This window comes from Lissotriton helveticus, chromosome 4_1 (assembly GCF_964261635.1).
Source record: "Lissotriton helveticus chromosome 4_1, aLisHel1.1, whole genome shotgun sequence".
Taxonomy (NCBI): Eukaryota; Metazoa; Chordata; class Amphibia; order Caudata; family Salamandridae; genus Lissotriton; species Lissotriton helveticus.
In genome coordinates this window covers 414,876,514-414,899,966 of record NC_136063.1, presented here as the reverse complement: position 1 = coordinate 414,899,966, position 23,453 = coordinate 414,876,514, and the positions used below count along the sequence as shown (strand labels likewise).

Sequence of the window (23,453 nt, the reverse complement as noted above, 5' to 3'; positions counted from 1 at the left end):
TTCCATGTTTGCACCCATAGCACCATCGCTACGCCAGTGGAGGGAAAAGCCCTGTCTGAATCCAGCAGCACATGAAAGGGAAAGCCCTGTGTGACTGACATTGCATACTACGGAGAGAACCCTCAGACTGCAGCTGTGTGACGAGGGAGAGTCCCAGTGCTTAATATGTAAAAATAAATACGTGCCAGGGGTCTCATCGGGAGGCCACTGCCGCCTGCACCACCCATTGTCCCTGCCAGCGCTGCAATGGCACAAGCAACACAACTAGTAACCATCAGACTGCTACAGGAGTGACAATTCAGACTATTTCAGGCCCCCAAAGCTATGAAAATGGTTTGTGTAGCATGTATTCATTTTTAATGTATATTAAGTTAATACACAACCTTACTAGTACTCATCTCTAAAGTAGTCAAACAGCGCTACCATATAACAGATTGTCATAACTGCCAATGTTGACAATTAAGAGATGTATGCCGGTGCCGAACCCTGGAAACCACATGCTCAAATTAAACACTGGTTTAACTCCAAGTGGGTGAGGAGGGGAGAGCTCTGCCTAACTCCAGCAGGGCAACGAGGGACCAGGGAAGCACTCTGCCTGACTCAAGTAGAGTGAAGGGAGAGAGAGTCCGGTCAGCTAACAGCAAGGGGAGGATAGCAGCGCTCCGTCTAATTTCAGAAGTTTGATGAGGGGAGAGTCCTGCCTGCCTGCAGCTGTGTGAAGAAGGGAAACCAGCTACCCCAGACTACAGCTGGTTATTGAACCAGGGTCCTTCCTGGTTACAGAGAAGGAAGAGTCATATGTGTGTGAAGCTGGGTGACGAGGGGAGAGTCGTGCGGTTGTATGAAGAAGGGATAGCTCCCCCGGCTGCAGCGGGCTGATGAACCAGGGTCCTTCCTGGTTACAGCCCAGAGAAGGGAGAGTCATGTGTGCGTGCAGCTGGGTGACGATGGGAGAGTCCTGTCAGTGTGCAGTTGTGCGAAGAAGGGAGAGCTCCCCCGGCTGCAGCTGCTTGATGAACTAGGGCCCTTCCTGACTGCAGCCTGGAGAAGAGTCGGTAATCTCTGACTGCAGGAGGGGGGGTGGGGGGCGGCAGAGCTGGGTCTAACGTCAGTTGGGTGTTGTAAGAGGTGTCCTGTCAGTGTGCAGCTGTGTGAAGAAGGGAGAGCTCCCCCGGCTGCAGCTGCTTGATGAACTAGGGCCCTTCCTGACTGCAACCTGGAGAAGAGTCGGTAATCTCTGACTGCAGGAGGGGGGCGGCAGAGCTGGGTCTAACCTCAGTTGGTATTGAAAGGGGGGTCCTGTCAGAGTGCAGCGGGGTGAGGATGGAAGAACTCTCTAACTTCAGAAGGGTGATGAAGGGTCAGGGAGAGTCCTCTCCGACTGTAATAGAGTAAATAGACAGCCATGTCTAACAAGGAGAGAGAGCTCCCTCAAACTGCACCAGAGTGAAAGGGGCGAGCCCTCTGGATTAAGCAGTGTGAAGAGGGGGGTGGGACATGTCTGCCTGCAGCACAGTGAATGGGCAGCCGGAGGCCTGTCTAACTGCAGCCGCTGGAAGGCTCCCTCAGGCTGCGGCTGGGTGAATGAATGAGGCCCCCGACGTATCAATCAGCCAGAGTGAAAAGGGGTTAGGGGAGGGCCCTGCCCGCCTGCAGCAGAGTGAAGACGAAGAGCTCCACCTGGGAGAAATGAAACGTGGTGAAGGGAGGGCGCCAACGTCTGACGGCAGCGCAGGAAATAGTATTATCTGACTGCACCTGCACGAAAAGCAGTCCTCCAGCAGTCAGCATAGGCACGGGCCAAGCGGGAGGACCCGGGTCAGAGGTCACTTGACCCACTGGAATGACACTGCATTATCCTGCTACAGATGCTCAGCTCGAATATTTCTATTAACGTTCTTAACCTCTTTCTGTACTTAAAAGAGGAGACAGGAGTGCGACGAGAGAAAGACTGCAGGCGACTTCTAGGCTGAGTCTGTTTTGCTGTCAACACACTGTTTTGGTGCCACAAATGTGTAGTAATTTAAAGGAAGATGTCCCTTCGGGTGCTTACACATTCTCCCCAAGTGTGTCCATGCTAATCACAACAAGCATCACCCGAAGGCAGGCACTGAGAATTGCTGTCGCGATCGCTATTGTAAAAAAAAAAAAAAAAGCCTGCGAGTTGTGCGCGCGCGTGCGCCACTGCGAGGCATATGTTTTCAATTATTGCGCCCGTGCCTGGGCATGATCATTGAAAACACATGGGCTTTGGTGCGCGTTACAGATACCAATAGGCCATGGGCGGAGCTACACGACCACCCATGGCCTATTGCGTGTTCTGTTAAAAAACAACACGCACGCAAAGCCCAATCAAAATGGACCATAGGAAATTAACACGCACGAACGTGTGGAATTTCCAGGTCCATTTTGAAAACCCCGAGAAAAGGACTCTGGCTGCGCGAACACTGCTGCGCAGTGTACGCTAGGCCGAGACCTAAACAAATCCTTTGCTGAAAGACACTTCTAGTTGTTACGGACTGAGTAAAACATTTTTTACAAAAGTTTGGAAAGATTTCCAGGAAGAAATAAGCCAAAAGATTGATAGGAAAGATAAAGTACAACAACTAGTGATCATCCACTGGTTCAAAAAATATGCTCCTGTAATCTAATTTGTCAAGGGTCCTCTCTCTCTCTCTCTCTCTCTCTCTCTCTCTCTCTCTCTCTCTCTCAAGACAGGAACTATTTACCACTACAACAAAAGTAAACTGCACCAGAAAATCAATTTTAAGGTTTAATATATGCAAACTAATTTACCAATTGTATCAAAAGAATGCTTAATATTTCAAAATCCTGTCGTAATTCCAATCAGTGTTGGTCAGAACAGACAGAAAAGCGTTTATAAGTTTAATGGACCTCAGTCAATGACCAAATAAATGAAAACTCGCTCAAATTCTGTGTAAGTGGTGATGGCCCAAGAACAAATGGCAGAATTAAGTAGTAGACTTGAGCACCGGCCTTACAAAGTTCTTTGGAAATAAATTCTACGGAAGGGGGGCCAGGAAGATAGTGGCTGAAATAATAGTCGACAAGAAGCAAGTCACTTCTGAGGGAGTGTGCCATTGTAAGTGTGCAGTCTTTTATGTAAGCCTATGTCGAAAGTATTTGTGTGTCATGCATGGGTGACCACAGGGGAGTTCTTAACTTGTCTTGGGATGCAGCACCGAACAGAGTGAAGAAGGATGGGAGAGGTGTGCTGGTTACAAATCTGTTGGCTAGTGGCACAGACTGGCTCCGCAGAGAGTTAGAAGCTGCGGCTTTCCATACAGTACTTTCTATGCTTGGCGCAGAAGAAGAGTGTCAACTTGTGCTATGGTGGTGTAGCAGGGTAATCTGATTATGGGAGGGGGAAGGCTGGAGATCTGGCTGGGTGACCTAGATTATTGTAATCTTATATATTATTAGGGTAGAGAGAGTGAGTTTCAGAATGGGTTTAATTCTGCACGGACTAGGATTACAGTTCATTTCACCAGCTAGGAGGTGTCTCTCAGGCAGTACTAGTTGTTACCCACCTAGTTCTTGTGTTTACTAAACCTGGACTCCTAGTAGAAGATAGTTGGGGGTGCATAATAAATAGTTAGGAGGGCTCTTGTTTGTTAGAGCCCTGTCCATGTAAGCAATGGTCATTATAAGGTTATGGTGAACTGGCAGTTGTTGACTCGTATGCATGGGCAGGGGATGCCCGGCCCAGTGGCAGTAACTGAGGCTTTTTACTCAGTGTGGTTGTCTGGTGTTATTCATGGGTGATTACAGATGTTCACCAGCACTAGGAATATGAATGTTTATATAGGAAATGGCCAGTTTTCCACTTATCTTCAAAACTTCAGACATATATGAAAGCACCATATGTTCCGTCACAGTGAGTTCCACAGCTTTGCTGCTCGGACACAGAAGGCTTTTCAACTATTACATTTATTTTTCTAAAGGGGGTATGATGATTCATGCTACTTATCTGGAGCATAATGTCCTGTTTTGTGAGAACTGTTTAAACTTTAGTTGTAAATATAGTGTTCCTTTTCCTTGGAGGGCTTTGTGAAGGATGCAGAGTGCTTGAACATTGTCTGGTGATGGGGAGCCAGAGAAAGGCTTGTAGGACAGGCATCACATGTTCCCCGGAGTGAAGGCAAAGGGGTAGTCTTCCTACTGTGGTCTGAATTAATTATATTTTGCTTATAAGGAAGCAAGAGGTGCCTCGCTATAGGCTATGGACACGATCGACCTTATAGATCACGAGGAGAAGGATTGCCAGTAGCTGATGTAAATAATCAACGCATGTGAAAAGGCATCCCAAAGTTTATTTTATGGAAGATGCTACTTGTGTCTTTACTGGATTACCAGCTTAGAGTCCCATGATTCCTTATTTCTCAGTAGGTCAATGGTGGTGTTCCTTGGTCCATATGGTTTTCGGTTGACATTTATGCCTTGTTTCTTAAGTTATTATCCCAGTTTTAGCGATGTTGAGCTTAAAGTGGTTATTCTTTTCCATCAATGTAAGACGCAGAGGCAGTCATCAAGTCTTCATGAATATAGATTTTCTGGATTGTCCAGTTTTAGGAGATTGTGTGTGTCATCCACATAGCTGTGATATGTCAGATTGAAAGATCTGATCAAACGAGGGTGTTAAGTAGATGTTGCCTAGAAGAAGAAAGATGATGGATGCTTGCTGTTGGTACAGAAAAGTCCTCGTCATGGGGACGGACTTGCACTCTTACTGAGTGCCCCAGAAGCATCGCTATCTGGACCATGGGTAATTATTTTTGGTCAAGGGCAAAAATCGTGTGGGTGCCATGACATAAGCCTGTTTCATGGTAATGCAGTATTGTTGGACCCAGAGAAGCTCTAGCTGCTACCTTTATGATGGCAGAGGACTTTTGCCCATACCAGGAGTTAATTGACACTAGCATAGAGACGCCAGCATATGGTAAACAACCCTGACCACGAAACCGTTACCCTTCATGTTGTTACAACGCGGTTGTTACAAAGACCGCATTGTACAACGCATACCATTTCCCCGCAAGCCGTAACGACGACTTGCAGAGGGGAGAAGGTGTTGGATTAAAAATCCAACACCTTCCATACTGTCAGCAGAGACTGGAGTTGGAATAGTAAATTATACTATTCCAACATCCAGCGCCCCCCTCCGCAAGTTGCGACTTGCAGGGTAATGGTATGCGTTTTTACAACGCGGTCATTGAAACGACCGCCTTGTAACAACATGCGGGGTGACGGGAAGCTGGAAAAAGAGGCATATTCTCAGCATACATGTTTTATATTTCATAGTGATCACTATTGTGAACAGGCCTTTTTACCTGTACCATAGGAATGAGGCTTCCTGGCCCACACATGTAGTGTTCTGCAGCTATGTACTTAACTCATCCGTGGCCTGCATGGACTGTGTGTAGCGCCGGTCAGCGCATAATACTTGCATGTGCATGCTAGGATGTGTGCGCGCGCCTGTATATGGTACATAACATGCAGGCATGTGTGTTTCATTTTGGAAATACAGGGCCTGGAGAAGCCATGAGCGGTGAGGACAGCAACCCCCACACAGGAGATGTGCAATGCTGACATTCCTGAGGGCTTGGGTGGGAGCGTGCACTAAACGAAGAGGAGCACAGCATCCTATGTGCACATCAAAGGAGTCTTTGAATCCAGGAAGAGTTACTAGTGGGCCCTGGGCTCATTATCATGGAGCTGGTCAGACTGTGGACCAGAGGCTTTTGACAGAAAGGAACGTTTGGGCCTTTGAGGATTATTGTAGTGGAGGTTTATAGCCAGGTGTGAGTGATCCTCCATTATTCCCTTGGCCTTTGCTGGGGGTCAGCCAGAACTGGAGCCACTCCTGCTGTGGTAGACTGCCCCTTTGAGAAAGGGCAGTACAGAGGAGAGAGCACTTCAAAGGAGTGGACAACCAGCGGGGGAGCAGCGTGAGTCAGGGCTGTCGCCCTGGTTCGTCCGGCTGAGGAAACCATGAAGAACAATTTGCCAGGTGAAGACATTCGATACCGCTGCGGGCTGTCTGAAGACTGAGAAGGCCGACGAGTCATTGGGGAAATACCAAGAGAGATCACCGCTCTCAGCATCGGGGCACCAGAGCCCGCAAAGGTGCGCCCCTGTCCTCCTGGGATTTCTAGCTGCCATTGGATCAGGTAATTCTGTTCCATGCCGTCGGGTCTCCTCAGGGCTTGCACAAACGTAGCACCTAAAAGCTGCTAGCATTGACTCTTAAGGCGAGACAGACTTAATTTGTGGCAATGAGCCCGTCAAACAATGCAAATGTATTTAAAGGTTCAGGGCTGTGTGTAGTGAGTATTTTATCTCTTCGTGGTCCCTTTTTTGTCTTGATTTTTGCATACCTTTTATATCAGCCTGAGATTGGGGTCCTATGTCATCTGGAAGAGCCGAGGCCATCAGTCCTTGAATCCAAGTTGTTCCTTTTTCACCCACATTCATGTTCCTAGTGAAAATATGCCATTGGCATTGAACATTTTGTTTTACATATAAGTAAAATGGCAGTGGTACCAGACAATTAAACTACAGCTCTAGTCATCAAGGCAGTCCCATGGCTGTTCAGGGTCTGAGACGGAACAGCTGTCTCTGAGCACTTTGACCTTCAAAGGGAAAAGAAGCAAATATTTCAACTGAAATTTCCCCTCAACTTTCAATTCATTTAATCAAAACTCCTTTGTCTTTGCACTGCAGAGCGTAATCCCAAAACAGGACAAGATTGTGTTGGGCGCATATGCCTGGTCACCTCTACAAGCACATTCCTTTCTCAGTAGTTCAAATACCTGCCAATAATTGTCCTTGGAAACACACCTCTATTGAGAAGACCCTGAAAATATCCCTAGGGTTAAGCATAATGGTTATTGACCTCGAGGGAGCGTTCAACACTGCCTCCCTATTGCATTCTGACCACAGATATCTGGTTTATTCTGGAGTGAATCTGCACATATTCAGCCCTCAGGTCTAGAGTTCTCGTTGCTGTCTGCTAAGCAGCCACACACTTAAAAACTGAGGCGAGGGAATAAGCAGTTTAGGAGGCACGCTGATCCACCACCGTCAGTGTAATTATGTGGTCCTTGCTGCTCCATCGGAAAGAACACGGCCTGTTCTCACCAAGCAGACACTGCATAATTGGACATCTTGTTACACTAACTTATCGTGCCTTTCTGGGGCCCTGATAATACCTGCATAACTAGTGTAAGATATATGTGGTGTAGAAATGTAATATATGCGGTGTAGAAATGCAATATATGTGGTGTAGAGATGCAATACGAGTGGCACCCAGGACCAAACATAGATAAGTGCACCCCTAACTTAGTAGCGTAGGTCACTCATAGGAGGCATCACAAAAGGACCTCATCTATTTGCTATTGCAAGCCTATACAGTGGCCAAAGTACAAAAATGGTGCCGCTATGTGCAGATGCATGCACCAAGGAGACACATCTGCACCATCATGATCATTATGTCCTTACGTTGTTCAATGGCCCAAGGTACCTGGTGAGATTAACTTACTTTCACTTTAGAGATGTAGGCAGAACAGCAGAAATGCAATGGAGAAAATGAAGAGTCGGGAAAAACCCTGAAATGCAATGATGATGTCTCAAGCCCCAGAGTAGTAGGGAAGCAACAGCATCAACAGTCAAAGCTCAGGGGCAGTAGCTTCCAATTATTTGCGTTTCCTGCACGGAGCTGAGCACAATCACTATTCCGCTGGAGACAGTAAAGTTGTAACTTCAAAGGGTGCAGTGCCTCAAAATGTACGTTGTGAGCCTGCCATTTCTACATTTCCTGGGTCCAGTTCCAGATGCAACTTTTGGATCGCCAACGGCAAAGATCGCCACCCATGCGCTTCAGTGCTCCTAAGAGGCACCAACAAGCTTTCACCATGTGCAGGTCACCGTACATGAAGCTCACTGCAGAGTCCTTTTGGCAGCCCCCAGTGTGCCACTAACTGCAGTACTAGTGCAAGATCTTCCGTACTGACCTGCAGTGAGATACCCCACGTTTCCTGCGCTATCTCTCCAGTAATTCATGCAACACAGCAAGAGCCCACTGGCACACTGCCGCTAGCATGGCCACCAGGGGCTGACAAAACAGTTCCTCATAGACCATCTGCCAAAGTACATCAGCGCAGAGGTCCAAGAACAAATCAGTCTCCAGAAAAGAAGGGCTTCCCTCCAGCACTAAACTACTATATCATGCTCTTGGGAAATGACTCAGATCCCTGATACTATCAGGATAACTTGACTTTTCATGGGATAAGGATCCCAAAGGGGCATCAACTGCTGAAGCTGATTAATATGGAATAAAAGCCAGATGGAGGAGGAGGATGCTCCAGCATATTACATGTGATTCGCCGTTCTGTAGGCCACACCCGGTTTGATAAAACACTTAATTGAGACTGAAGGGAAATGTGAGCACTTGGTCTACTACCCATTTTCTCTTCGAGGAGATCAGTTGATCTGTTCTTTGAAGACCTGGCAAGTGAGTCACTTTTTGGGAGATTTCTTCAGTAAATAATGTAGAGTTAGCTCGCAAGAGCCCTAGATTTAATTCTTGCTGTTTGTTCAGAAAATACATTGTAGTGTTGCATTGTAGTTGTATTGTGCTGATAAGCCCCTACGAAGGCACCAAGGCACATTAGTAGGCGGCTATCATGCAACACACCACTATGGAGTGCTTGGTTGTAAGAGTGAAGGAATAGCACTGTGGCCTATGAGGAAATAATACTGGTGTCGCGTGGGAAAGACCAGTGTGGTGCTCTTTATTTAGGTCACTGCGCCTAGGCAAATGATAGGATGGTGAGGTTTGAGAAACAGATCATGTGCTTTACATTATTTTATTGTTGATTCTTCCTGATTATATTTTATATTATGTCTGACCAGACAGGTCTCTGTACACACACTTATACATGAGAGTCCACTGGGTTCACTAGATATAGGCAGTCATGGTAAACAGACAATAAAGGATCTTTGCAACCCTCCTGGATCAGAAGGATAGTGACATCTAAAGTGGGCTATATAAACCAACTGCACTAGCTAAGCTTGAGGAACCATTAATAAACAGGAGTGCCACCCCAGGCAGAGGCTGGACAAGCAGTTAATGAAATCTTCTTGTAAATACGACATGGATGGCAAACTTGTTACACACTGGGTGCCTCTGGTTACAGGCAGCCCAATTACATTCATGCAATGATCCACATCCCTACTACATCTGTCGATCAGGGACTTGTGGATGCCCAATATTTTTTGTGGTACTGTCTGCACCATGAAACACCCAAGGACCTGAACTGCTGAAGGGAAGAGCTCTATACCAAATGCCTGTGGTTCAACTTGAAGCTATTGAACGTTATTTATTCTAATGAATGGGTATGAAGTGCCTCATGATTATGCATATGGCTGGGTCCAAATTGAGGTGGTATAGTGGGTAAAAAACAATGGCTTAGGATGCGGCCCGAGCGACTGCCAGTGGCTGAGATTAATTCAGCATTTTAGCCATCAGCTTGTTGTTTTTGCATTTCCTGCCCTAAGTGCGTCGGGTATGCCCAGCGGTGGTCCCAGGCTCACTGTGCCTTTGCAACCCAGCTATACCTGCTGCATATGGTATTGAACTGGATGATGAGGACTGGCAGGCGGCTGTGTACTCTCCCAGGGTGGTATCTATTCCCGCTAGACTGCGACTGGTTCAGCTAAAAGTATTACACAGAATATACATGACGGGACCTAGACCCGTGTTGATGGGGAGGGTACTCACAGGGGACTGCCGTAGAGGATGTGGCCATCTGGGTACTTTCCTTCACATCAATTGGAAGTGTTCGTTGGCCAGACCTATTGGAGCGCAATTCACAGGGTGGTGGGGAATGTCCTGGGAATCCCCCTGGTCCCAGAAGTGAGTAGATGTTTACTTAACATATGGGAACCTACCGATTTGAATGTAAACCAAACTCAGTGGGCACTCTTGGCTTTATGATTGCAAAAAGGAACATTGCCCAGGCTTGGGGGGCAGCTGCCCCTCCAACGCTAAAAGATTGGAAGGTCAACATGGACTGGTGCATGTTCCGTGAAAAGACAGTCTACGTGGCCAGGGGATGTGCCAGGAAATGGACTTGGATATGGGGGCTGTTAACTTTGTACGTGCCTGAACAGTAATCTCTCCGTTATTGTAATGTGCTATACTTTATTGAAGGCGATGTCTGTTAATAAAAAGGTTTTACAGCTATACCTGGCTGAAGAGCCCTAACTAGGGCAACACCAGTCCAAAGTTGCTTGTGTTCCGGTTCAGGGAGAACCTGGCCTGATAGTTCGGGCTTGACCTTACCCATGAGGCGCAGGGTTAAGACTGATTTGCATATGGCTGCGTCCAAATTGAGGTGGCATGGTAGGCGAAAAACGATAGATTGGGATGCGGGCCAAGCCAAATGCCAGTGGCTGAGGTCAATTCAAGCCTTCCATCCATACCTTGTTTTTGCATTTGCTCTGCTGATGAGATGACTAGTTTGTGGATTAAGTCTGTCCCTACATGACCTTCTTTCCTGAGGCTACGGTGTTTCTGCCCTAAGATGACCTCAAGGTTAAGGCACTCCTATTGATAACGTTACAGTACTGATACGACTAGGGAGTGTAGAAGTATTAGGTTTCTGGAGCCTCTGCAGGAGGTTCCTTGTATTCTAATAGAGTGGAGTGACGCTCTATTTCTCACCTGCAACTGGTACAATCTTATTAATCTGTTTGTGATCAAGTGATGGCTCAACGCAGAAAGAGAGAGAGATGTACCTCAATTGTAAGTGCCTCGACAGCAAAGCTGGAGTCAATCACAATCTCTCAAGCAGGGAAAAGGGACTATACTTGTAAATAATTGGAAAGTTATTCAACAGCACCGATATATGTCTTGACGTTAAATGGCAGAGGGAACAACAGCAACGGTGCAGTTTTCTAAGAGTATTCCCAAGGAGTAACACAGAGTGCCAAGGCTGAGAAATAATCTCTCTGGGGCATTTTTGTTTTGATGGGATTCTGAGGTAGCTTATTTCTTTCTCTTTCCCAGAAGGCTCAGCTTAGAGTTCAGGCAGGTTTCCTCTCAACCTTATATTTCAAGTGGTACCACTTTAAATGTTTGAAGGGAAAAACAAGCAGAAATGGTCTCTCGTCATTTTGAATATCTTTTGAAAACAAATCTGTATCTAGGATGCAGAATGAAAGCCAAACAAATAACAACACAGGTGATCGACTTGCGGTTTTAGAAGCACAGAATAGGACAACAGCTCTGTTTGATTTTTTGCAAGGCATCCAAGCAATTGCAATAGGATTTAAGTAAAGAGATAATTATTTTTTTTCCAGTTTGTGCACATAAATTCAAATGTTAATTAGAATGTATTTCATTAATCAATTAGTTGTAAGGTCAGCAGTTTAATGCATAATCGCAAATTCACACATCTTCAGGAGCAAACAAATATTGGTAAACCCTATGGCCTACGAATGAACCAAACAAAAATAATGAAATCCTTTCACAAGAAATGATCAACTCATAGAATTTTGCAATATGAGTGGCACAGTTCAACAAACCTCAGTCTGACCACAGTTTTTTTGTCTCTCACCATTCAACCAGAACTTCTAGTTATGGTATTTCTGTATGCGTGGAACTCTGCCTGCATTATCTTGTTTCACTGTAGTCTTTATTAAGAAGCATTTCAGATCAATCTAATTATTGAGCTTTTACGGAAACACAGTATTCACTACAACATTTGAGAACACATCCTCTACTCAATTTAGGATGTGTACTAGAATCAAAAATCTAATTTGTCTTTTCTCTTGTTGCCCTCACTCCCGCGCTGTCGACTGCCCCAGTCCCTCCCGAGCGGTCGACTGCCCCAGTCCCTCCTGCGCTGTCGCCTGCCCCCAGTCCCTCCTGCGCTGTCGCCTGTCCCAGTCCCCTGTCCCAGTCCCTCCCGCGCCGTCTCCTGCCTTCTCCCTCGTCCACGCTGACGCCTACTGCCTATATAGATATGAATATACAAAAATGTAAAGTACACAAATACACAACATATATCCGGCCAGTATTGGCTCCTTACAGCACTCAGAATACTTTGAACACTTTCTTCAACAAACTGTTCAATGAGGTATTTACATTCGAAACAAAGATTTTTTTTCTTAATGACCTCAAAAAACTACAAACAGATTCTGCTGAAATGTGCATATTAATGTTTACTAAATATCTTAACAAGAACAATAAACTAAGTAATTTCAATACATGGTTGAAAAAAAATGTGAATTTGTAATTATTCCACACTAAATGAGGCAGACAACTAAAAAGCACAGAAAATGGAGTACTGAGTGATCTTAACTCAAGGTTATAATTCGCCCCAAGAACCCTCATATTTAGGAATAAAGTAGCGCTCATATATATTAAAGAAGAACACAGTATGGAGAATATTTTGTTTACCAGAATCTCCCTACAATGTTTGTGGGGCAGAAGAGGAAAAGCCATTCAAAAATATTTACTTTAAAGAAATAGGTTCAAGCAAAACAACTTGGGAAAGGAGACTAGGGACACTGGCTGAAACACTTTGGAAAATTATTTCACACATTACCTGTTATAACAGCTGACCATGGCACTTCCTGACAGACTTCCTGTGATACTGGCTCCAGCTAGTGCCATTGTACTGGCAGTTTCACTTAAGTTGTCTCGAATGGCGCCTATTCTATCCATATGACTCCCGCTAGCGCTCAGGCTGCCAGTCAATCCACCAACACTTCCTTCCCCTATACTCGGGTTATTACGTGCTTCTGCTACTGATGTAGTGTCTACAATGAAATAAAAAGAAAGGATAAAGCATTGAATTATCTGAATCGAACACTAAGCTTAAATATTAGTCTGACTTAATAAAGGTGGCACAAAGTCCCAATCAAAATCTTAAAAAGTTTAAAGTAGACAAATCCTCAATGTAAAAATAGTTAATTTTCAAACCATGTGTATCTAGACAGCCCACTTCAGAATGGTACATTTTATTAAGTATGAAAAACATAACCCTAGCTAAACTAAAGGTTTGATTACTTAAATACTCAGAATGTCCAACACAGAGATATCAACTACCACAAACTAATGCACATTTTTCAAAAAATCTATTCTAAACACATGGGTTGTTTATACAAAGAAACTGGTTTGTGTTTGAAGCTCTAACAAACAAAAGTTGTCAAAGAACAGGCATTAAATAATGTGATGGATTAACCCAGTTGTTTTGCACGGCAAATTTAATCAATGACTAGTCAATATAGGCATATGTATGATACAAAACATATATCATGCTGCTTAGTATAGTACTACGTGCTATACATACTAGAGAGTGTTTTGTGAACAAATAACCTTTTAATTACTTGGTCATTCAGTCGGCATTTATTGTGTGAGCCTTAAATATTAGAAATAGATCATAAAAAGAGAGCACTATCACACGTTGCATTTTGTCTGAATCAAGGATTAAAAAACATAAGAACGTTAAAGAATAGTAACGGATAATACCATGCATGCATTTAATGATTACTGCAAGAAAATGATTACTCTCCTCATGTGGAAATTCATTTTGCTGACTAACAACCTTCTGATACTCAATGAGATCCTCAAAAATTAGGATAGAGTAAACTGACTCACTACTGGATTCTGACAATTAATATCGACAATAATTAAGAATATGTTACTTCATTTACTTCTACAGTAGTGTCTGGAGTCTGACAATTATTATAGATTGACATTATTTGCAGACTTTTGTACCGTTTGGAAATTAGGTTTACACAGGTTGAAAAACAACCTGTGTGTCAACAGGGGGCCATTTTGACAGGAACCCCATGTTTGTTTCAGGCTGGACACAATCTTCAGTTTATTTTGTGAGCTAGCACAGAGCACAGCACATTTTTCCACTGCTATTTCTTCAATGTGAGGTTGTGTACATTTTAAGTAAATTTAAATTATTTCAGATTAATAAACTGCTGTACATAATCCTGTGGTCAAAATTCTTGTAAAGCTTTCTTTAGCCTAGCTGCTTGAGCAGTCCTCATTAATTAGGAGAGCTTGTCACTTCCAAGCGGTACTTATGTTTTGTAATCATGTTTTATATTTGTCTCTAAAAAGTAGCCGTGATGTACTATTTAAATTTTCTGACTACCTTTAGGTGTGCGGGGATGACTAAAAAATAGAGACAATTGTGCACTGAATTTCTTGAGTTACTGTAATTATAACACTATTTATTTATTGTAGTGGGTAGTTTACATGTTTTAAGGTATACCTTTAATTTACGTCATTTGTGCATAAACTCCTTATGGAGCAATGTGCCTTTCTTCATTGATTTCATTTAGAGACCTCCAAGTGCTAGACAATTTTCCCACTGGCCATACCCAGGTCAGGGGCATAATGTAGATAAGGTTTCATAGCTAATAAAGCATAGGCATTGTCTGTTACATATACAATTTAAACCTGTTTAATTTATATCAGTATCACACTCTAATTTGGCCTAATGAGGTTGAACGCAGAGGCAAATGAGTAAACCATGGCATAGTGTATGAATAGCGGAGTGGCCCCCAAAAAAAACATAGCAGATGCAGTGCAAAACATTTCCAGTGTCATGGCACCCTGCTGCAACATAAACGTGTGTGCTTGCCTTCTGGAATTGCACGAGGTCCTGCTCCATCCGAGCCCATAAGGGGTCGACCTATTTTTTGTTCCAGACACCGACTTCTTTAGTAACCAACCGCCTGATTCATCAAGCTAAATTGCACTCGCAAAGGGCAAGATTCTCAGAGTGCAATTTTTGCATTTGGGATTCATCATCCCAAATGCAAAATTCGCTATTTAAGAATTCGCACATTTGCGAAGAATTGAATTTAAGGAATCTCTATTTGAGATTCCTTAAATGCAATTCATGAAGCATTTTAAAATTGCGAAATTGCAATTTTGGGCCGCTATTTACCGAGAGGTCAGACCTCTCGGTAAATAGCAAAAACTTAGAAAAATGCATTTAAATGCATTTTTCTAAGTTGCATGTTACACACACACATGTCCTTTGGACATGTGTGTGCGCAACACCAATGTAGATTACATTTCAGAGGTGCTACAGGGTGTCCTTTGGACACCCCTGCACCCTTGAAATCGCATCTTTATTTGCGATTAGCTAATTGCTAATCGCTAATAAGGAATAACTCCCCATGCATTCCTATGGGCCTGTAGGCCCATAGGAATGCATGGGGAGTTATTCCTTATTAGCGATTAGCAATTAGCTAATCGCAAATAAGGAACATGTAGGAATCGCAATATTTATTGCAATTCCTACATGAATCCCGTTTTGCAAGTCCTTAATAGCGATTCGTTATGAATCGCTATTAGGGGCTCGCAAAACGGGAGAATGATGAATCAGGCTGCAAGTAGGTTGGTGTAATTCACGTTCGCTGTAAGGGTACCATTCTGCACTATGAAGTGTCTTTGTGCACACTGTTATAGTGCATATTTTCCTTCTACAGCTTGCACATTGTGGCATGTTAAGCATGGGACTAGAGTACGCCAAGCACCTAGCAAGAGCCAACTTGGACAGTCAGGACTGTTTAAGTACCATCTAGAATTAACACAGAGCTTGCCAACAGATGTCGCCAGTGAGTGGTCATTTGCTTCCTGACTCCAGATAGTCACTAACGTGTCCTTTTCTTCACCATCTGTCCCCATGCTCCTCATCGGATGTTCCACATTTCTAATTTTGGGTCTTTCTGGGGCAAGGTCGCCCTCTGTACATCAGCTCAAGACCTCAACGGATCTCTTTAGTGTACAGATGGCTGGGTAAGATGGCATCCATACATATTTGGACATTTGCAGCTTGGCAGTAAGACCTTCTCAGATGGTACAGTTCTTTAATGCTCTCTGGTACAGACTATATAGCTGCAGATTCCTCATCTATTGAATATTCCCAAGGCGTTAGACTGAATCTAGAAGATTTTTCAGTAGTACCTCGGCACACCGGTTGGTGGTGCTGTGCAGCTCAGCACAGACGCTGATCAGCTTCAGAAAAGACAGGTGGAGCTTATAAAGGCACCACCCCGGTGTGTTGATGTCAGTTGCTTTCGAGGTTGTCTGCGCTCTCAGACACAGAACCCCCAAAATCAACACTGATCTAAAGTAGTGTGCAAAGTCCTAGACTTGGAAATCTTAACTTTTAGAGTCCACTCATAGAACGAGGAATCTGCACATAGAAAGAGTTTGTACCACAAAGATCGTTTCCGAAGGGAAGTAACTTGTTCTTCTAACAGATACTTAAAGATGCAGATTCCTCACTTTTTCAATATATACTAAAGAAGTACCTATATGGCAGTGGGTCTGTGAATGGACTCCAACCAGAATGTCCTTCAGGACCGTGCAGGGGAAAAACCCTCACGGCGAACCTGATTGTCCAGGCAATAATAATGCTTTGTAAAATGTGGAGGGACACTCGCATAGCTGTCTGGCAAATGTCTAGGACAGGTACTCCATGTGTTAATGCAGTGGTAGCAGCTTTGGACCTGGCAGAATGAGCATGCATATCTTCCACAAGCTGTTTTTGTCCAGTACATAGCAGATGTTAATGAAGAGCATGATCCAATGAGAGAAGGTTCTCTTCTGCACTGCCTTCCTTTGCCCCAGAAAATCCAACAAGGAGCTGGTTGTCCACCCGGGTTTCTTTGGTACGATCAATGTAAAAGCGGAACGCCCTTTTGGGATCCAATCAGAGGCCTCTCCGCCTCCTCAGAGGAGTGAGTTAAAGCACAGAATGTCAGCAGGTTGATGGTTAGACCGACCAGGAATGGTGAGTCAACTTTTGTCAGAAAGGAGGCCCGGGTCCGCTGAACTAGTTTGTCTGGGAAGAAGAAAATACGGTGGATGAACACAAAAAGCACAAAGCTGGCTCACATGCCATGCCGAGGAATGAGGAACACCATCTTGATACTGAGGAGCCGCAAGGAACAGCTGTGAAGCGGCTCGAACGGAATGCACATCAGACAAGTCAGAACTAGATTATGGTCCTATTGTGGCATGACAAAGGGGGATGGTGGAAACTGATGTTGTAACTCTTTCAAAAATCGCATCATGTTAAATGGTAAACATTTCTGTTAACTTAGCCTCTGCTTTCAGCCATTTTGTCTATCAGTCCCATTTTGTGTTTCTGCGGGGACTCTGGTAAAGTTAGAAGTTGGGTGTTCACTGAAAGCTGGTCATACTGATAATGCTTGGTTGTCTGAGTAAGAAGTTAGCCCAGACGACTTCTCTTCATCCCTTTGTAATGAAATGTCATTGTTCTTTGAAAACAAAATAAACTCAATCTATGAAAAAATCCTGAAAAACTCAAACTCCAATTGCAACATCATTCCATCCCCAACAACCACCCAAAGGAAAACCTCTCTGCTGACTTTTCCACCAGTAACTGCTGCAGATCTCCCTCCCCTCACCAGCCATATAAAATCAGGCTCCCCCAATGATCTAATACCTGCAAAAATGATGGCCCCCTTGAGCACCCTATTAGGACCCCATATCCAAACAGTCATAAATCATTCCCTCAGAGTAGGACATTTACCAGCAGAATGGAAAAAAGCAGTAGTCAACCCCATCCGTAAGAATGCCGCAACACCATGGTCAAACCTTTCCAATCTTCGTCCTATCTCCCTTTTGCCATATCTCAGTAAATTAACCGAGAAACATGTGAATACTCACCTGTCAAACTACATCGAGGCAGCGGAGGGCCTGGACCACTCTCAATCTGGGTTCAGGCCGAATCACAGCACCGAATCAGCCCTCCTCTCAGTGACTGATAACATCAGGATGTCACTTGATGAAGGAGGCTCAATGATTCTGGTGCTGTTAGATCTATCCGCTGCCTTCGACACGGTGTCACATGAACTCCTTCTCGGTCGATTGAGAGATATGGGCATAGGAGGAGTGGCTATGTCATGGTTGGAAAGCTTTCTCTCAGGACGATCACAAGGGGTCAAGCTAGGCTCCCATTCCTCCATCTTCAGGGAGCTTACCAAGGGAGTGCCACAGGGCTCATGCCTAAGCCCCACGCTGTTCAACGTGTATGTGGCCCCCTTGGCAAACATTGTAAGATCATATGGCTTCACCCCGGTGTCATACGCTGATGATACACAGCTTTTATTTCCTTTTCACACTCTCACACCTGCAGTCCAAAAATCATTTGCAGACGGTATGAGAGCAGTGGCACATTGGATGGCACAAAACTACCTACAGTGCAATGTGTCCAAAACTGAGGTTATGTTGTTTGGAGGGGCAACTCTAACGTGGTCCCCTGACTGGTGGCCCTTAGAGTTGGGACCTGTCCCTACCCCGAAACAAACAGTTAAAAATCTTGGCATCCGTTTGGATCAGGCTCTCCTACTTAAGGAACACACTACCCAAGTCACAGGGGCATGTTTCCATATGGCTGGGCTGCTCCGACGTGTTTTCCCATTTCTACCAGACAACCACAGGAAAACGCTTGTCCAGACCCTAATAATAAATAGGATGGACTATTGTAATGGCCTTTATATATCTGCTAATGAGGAACAACTGAAGAAATTGCAAATAGTGCAAAACACTGCAGCAAGGCTAGTCCTCAATGCACCTCCCAGAACTCCCTCCCGCCCTCTTCTGCACCAACTTCACTGGCTACCAGTAAAGCAACGCATAAAATTTAAGATATGCGTCACCATACATAAATGCCTGTTTGGCTCCAGTCCCAGATATCTAAAGGAAAAATTCATTCCATACATCCCTGGACGCACGCTACGATCCAGCAGCCTTCACTTACTTCTGGTTCCAAAGTTCAGAAGAGCCAGACACGGAGGACGATCCCTCTCCTATAAGGGCCCTGCCCTCTGGAACTCCCTACCATCAGAGCTGAGACAAATCACTAGCCATGAATCCTTCAGAAAAAATCTAAAAACCTACCTTTACACCATGACATAGGTATAGCCCCAGCTATAACTAACAACCACAGAGACTACCAGTAGAAGCATAAGCGCAGAGATATCCCTCCGGGAATTGAATCAGGCGCTATACAAAAACATAAATAAATAAATAAATAAAGCAGCCCTGCCATGCCGAAGAGCCGACATGCACAGATGTCTAATCTGTTATTCCACCAACGCCTGTAACCTCCCTTGCCTATCTACAAAGATGATGTGGCTAGAGGTTTATCAGGATTCCACAATTCAGCATGTAAGCGTTGTGTAAGGGGTTGTGTAAGCGTTCTGTAAAAATGCCATAAGAGGGTTATGTAAAGTGTGATGTAACCATGACAAAGGGGTTTTTGGTAAATTCCTATGGAACCCACAATGTATAAAAGGCAGGCTTGAAACTGTTCTAGTTGGTTCCCTCTCAGGTACTTGTAGTGTCTGTATGACGGAGCCATCTCATGAGATATAATAAACTTGTGTTTTGCTCCACTCCAGTGTCGATCCACATTTGTGAACCCATAGACAAGGGGTGGGCCTGCACCAGTGAGACAGATAAAATATCTCACTTCTACAATCACACCCAGTGATTTAAACAATTAGGGATAATCTGGTAGCCTTAGGAAGGCAGAAAAATAACCTTTAACCGTACCCAGAGTCAAACCATGGTGGGCAAGAGAAAGAACAACGAACAGAACGTCCGCTAACTAGGCTTGATGGAGGCCTATATTTGGCAGGTGCTGCACCTTGCTACACACTTGTCCCAATAAAATGCTTGTTGAGGGACACCTGGCTGCCAAGATGACATCAAACATCTCCGGAGGAGGATCGAAGGTGTTTAGCTGTCACTACTCAATCTCCAAGCATGAAGTTGGTGAGTCCAAAGGCCCGGGTACAGAACCCTGACCTAATGCTGCGACAGCAAGTCCTCCTAGAGGGGTCCCTGATCCGAGGGCATATGCTCAAGGCCAGGAGATCTGAATACCATACACTTGTGCCCAATCCCGAGCCACTAGAATGACATGGGCCCTGTCGATCCTGTTCTTGAAAACTCAGGGCAGGCGTGGTATCTGCAGGAAGGCATACAGGAGTCCTTAGTTCCACTTTAGGTTTATGTGTCTCAGAGCGAGAGGCACCTTGGAAACTCCAAAGTGCAGAAGTGCTGACATTTTATGTTCTCTGCAGTGGCAAAGAGATTGAGCCAAGTTCTCCCCATTCATGGGAAGCGAACTTGCGCCACCACTGGATGTAATTGCCACTCGTGATTCGATGGGCGTTGACGGCTGAGTTAGTCTTCCCTGGCATTCAAGGATCCTGCCAGGTGGTTCATCACCAGGAAAATTTCTTGACGGTCTAGCCATTTCCAGATGCACAGTGTCCGTGATCCTAACCCACCCTGTTTGGTGCAGTACCACATAGCGGTGGTGTTCATGGGTACCTATACCAGCCTCCCTTTGACAGACTAAAGGAAGGTTTTCAACGGCAAGCGGATGGCACTTGGCGCCGGAAGGCTGACGTGGAGCTGGAACTGCATCGGAGACCAGAGGCCTTTGATCTTCACTTGTCCAAAAGGACTTCCAAAACCAGAAGTGATGCATTGGTCACCACTGTCAGCCCTGGGTGAGGTCTTCCGCGGACCCAATCGCAGTCCAGTAACCACCACTACAGATCATCTGTAGTCTCCGCAGAAATGTGAACGTAGTCAGAGAGGTCGTCTTGATGTAGGCCCTCTAGGACTTCATCTCCCACTGCAGAGCCTGCATATGCAGGGCTCGAAAAATCGAAAAAAATTGTACTAGTCCTGCAGGACTAGTACCTTAAAAAATGTCCTCGACCTGACTGCAACCTACTTGACCTCCGTCTGTGAAAGCCGAGCAAATGTGACGAGATAACAAGATTTAAAGCTATCTTTATTGCTCATTAACTTTGTGAGCAATAAAAATGCCTTTAAATCTTGTTATCTTGTCACATTTGCTCCGTTTTCACAGACAGAGGACAAAAGTTTGTTTGTTTTCCTCCTCGCCAGAAAGGGCGAGTAGGACCTAAAAACAGCTCGACCTTGTTAAATTTAGCTTGACTATGCGAGTGGTCGAGTGGAATTTTTAAGCCCTGATATGCCACCTACCGTACTTGTCCAGCAGCATGCAAGAGGACTTTAGTCTCAGCAGCTTCAGAGTTGAACTCACTGAAATTCAGGACCAAGGCTGAAAGATCGGGATCATAGCCTGAATGTGCTATTCAGGCTATGATCCCGGAGGAAAGGCACAAAACTGAAACCTGTCCAGAACGGCTCAAGATGAAGGGGAACATCTGAGAAGGAGACAGGTGTTTGTTCAACACGTTGATAGTGAACCACAAAGCTGACAGGAGGTTTGCTATATTCTGGAGGTCTCCGACTTTTGAAGGCGCGCTTGCCCCATGCAGTAGTCAATCGTCAAGGTAGGGAAAGACTGGTACCCCCAACCTCTGAGGAGTGCAGCCACCATTGCTATCAATTTCGTGAACACCAGAGGGGCACTGGTGAGACCAAAGGGGATCATAGAAAACTAGAAATGCTCCTGTCCGAACAAGAACTGCAGGTAGCCAGATGGGCTGGCAGGACCGGTATATGTAAATAGGCATCCTGCAGGTCCAACGCCTCCACCTAGCCTCCAAGATCGAGGGCAGACAAGGCTTCGGATGAGCATTTTTCATTTCTCCTATATAAGGAAAACACTAAGGTCTAAAATTAGATGAGGGCCTCAGTCATTCTTGGGCACCAGAAAGTAGTGGGAATAACAACCAAACCCTACTTCAAGACACCCTCTTTATAGCCCTTTTGACCATGTTATGAGCAATGTAATATGTGAGGTCATAAGCAGGGCATCGTGGGCGTAAGATATAGTTAGCTTAGGTATCTATAACTGTTCAATTTCAAAGGTGTTGTACGAGTGAAGTGTGTGCCTAACTATAGTGTCCCAGCAACCTTTGTTTTTTTTCAGAGAATATATATATACACATATATACATATCCAACAAAATGCCCCAAGTATTCAAGGACGCACTCAGTAGTGTATGCCATACCATCTGGTTTATTCAACAAAAGGAAACCCCGCGTCCTCAATCCATTCTTTCAAAATCATTGGCCTGACGCGTTTCGAGGCAACATGCCTCTTACTCATAGGCAGCTTTGTGCGTAGAGTAAACAGAGAGAGCTCCAATCTTCTAATTACCTGCATGTTTGTTTATTCATCGACCCACAATCGGCCACGCTAAGTGCGTTTTTGCATTTGCATTCCCTTGGAGCTCGTACATTTTCCCTGAGTGGGTTCTGTTCGCATCATTTGAAGCAAATATTTTCCTTAGTAGGTCACTGGATCCCGCGCCGGTTTATTAATATCCGCATACATTCTGCTGCATTCCAGGCACAGACACAGTTCCCACCTGGCAGCTCCTCTCTGCAGTTTCAAGGTGGGGCAGCCCTTCACGGCAAGATGGCAGTGTCGTAATTATATCCAACAAAATGCCCCAAGTATTTAAGGACGCACTCAGTAGTGTATGCCATACCATCCGGTTTATTCAACAAAAGGAAACCCGATGGGGTTGGTGCAGAGTGACTGGTGTGGGGCTCGGTTGTACAACTGCAAAACGTATTGTTCAGCATACAATCGGCACAGAAGACTCGCACTCCCAGATGCATTTCACCATCAAAAATTTAAATCGGCTACGCACTTTGACCCAGCTGGGTCCTCCTTACTTTTTGCAGTTGTACAACCGGGACATGCAATGGTCACTCTGCACTAACCCCATCTGGTGGATGCAATCGGTAGTTTGTGGGACTAAAAAGAGCATTAGATAATACCGATCCCGCCACCATCGTGAAGAACAGGCTACTGACTTTGTGTGTGAGTTAACATCCGTGTGAGCTTCACTGTGTAGGACGCAACACTGTATCGATTGTGACAGTAGCAAGTGTATGAAAAGCGGTTGCGTTATGTGAAAAGCAACATTGAATCCAGCTAAGGCCTGCAACAGCTACAACTGTGTAAACCCTAGCTATACTGTGTGGGAGGCAACACTGTATCAAACTCACTCCTGCCCACCATAGCAGCAACTGTGAGTAGCAGGTGCTTCATTGTGTGTGTGAAGCTACATTGTATCATGTTCAGGATGGCGAATGCGACAACCGGGAGAACACTAGCAGTACTTTGTGAGAGGCTACATTGCATTCTGTTTTCTCCCGCTCGTGACGGCAACAACTCTGTATGCAGCAGCTCCTTTCTGCAGGATGTAACACTGCATCCAGTACACCCCTGCTCACGACAACGAGAGAAAATCTTCGGATTAAGCCTATTTTTGCCTACATATTTGGTAGGAAATTAGCAAAAAGCATAGAACATGCCACGGTTTCCACTCAATTGATTTCTCAAGAAGTCCCTGGTTCTTCACTAGGTGTGAATGTGGTGGAAGATTCATTAC

At 44.9% G+C, this 23,453-nt stretch overlaps 1 protein-coding gene across 2 annotated transcripts in view; it reads right to left on the bottom strand.

Moving 5' to 3' along the window:
• RNF19A (ring finger protein 19A, RBR E3 ubiquitin protein ligase) overlaps nucleotides 1–23,453 on the bottom strand; it is a 342,060-nt gene that overhangs the window by 33,286 nt on the left and 285,321 nt on the right. For both annotated transcript variants that reach the window (XM_078686950.1, XM_078686951.1), the window contains exon 9: nucleotides 12,633–12,846. In XM_078686950.1, coding sequence (XP_078543076.1) covers nucleotides 12,633–12,846 — 214 coding nt within the window. The remainder of the gene's footprint in view (nucleotides 1–12,632; nucleotides 12,847–23,453) is intronic.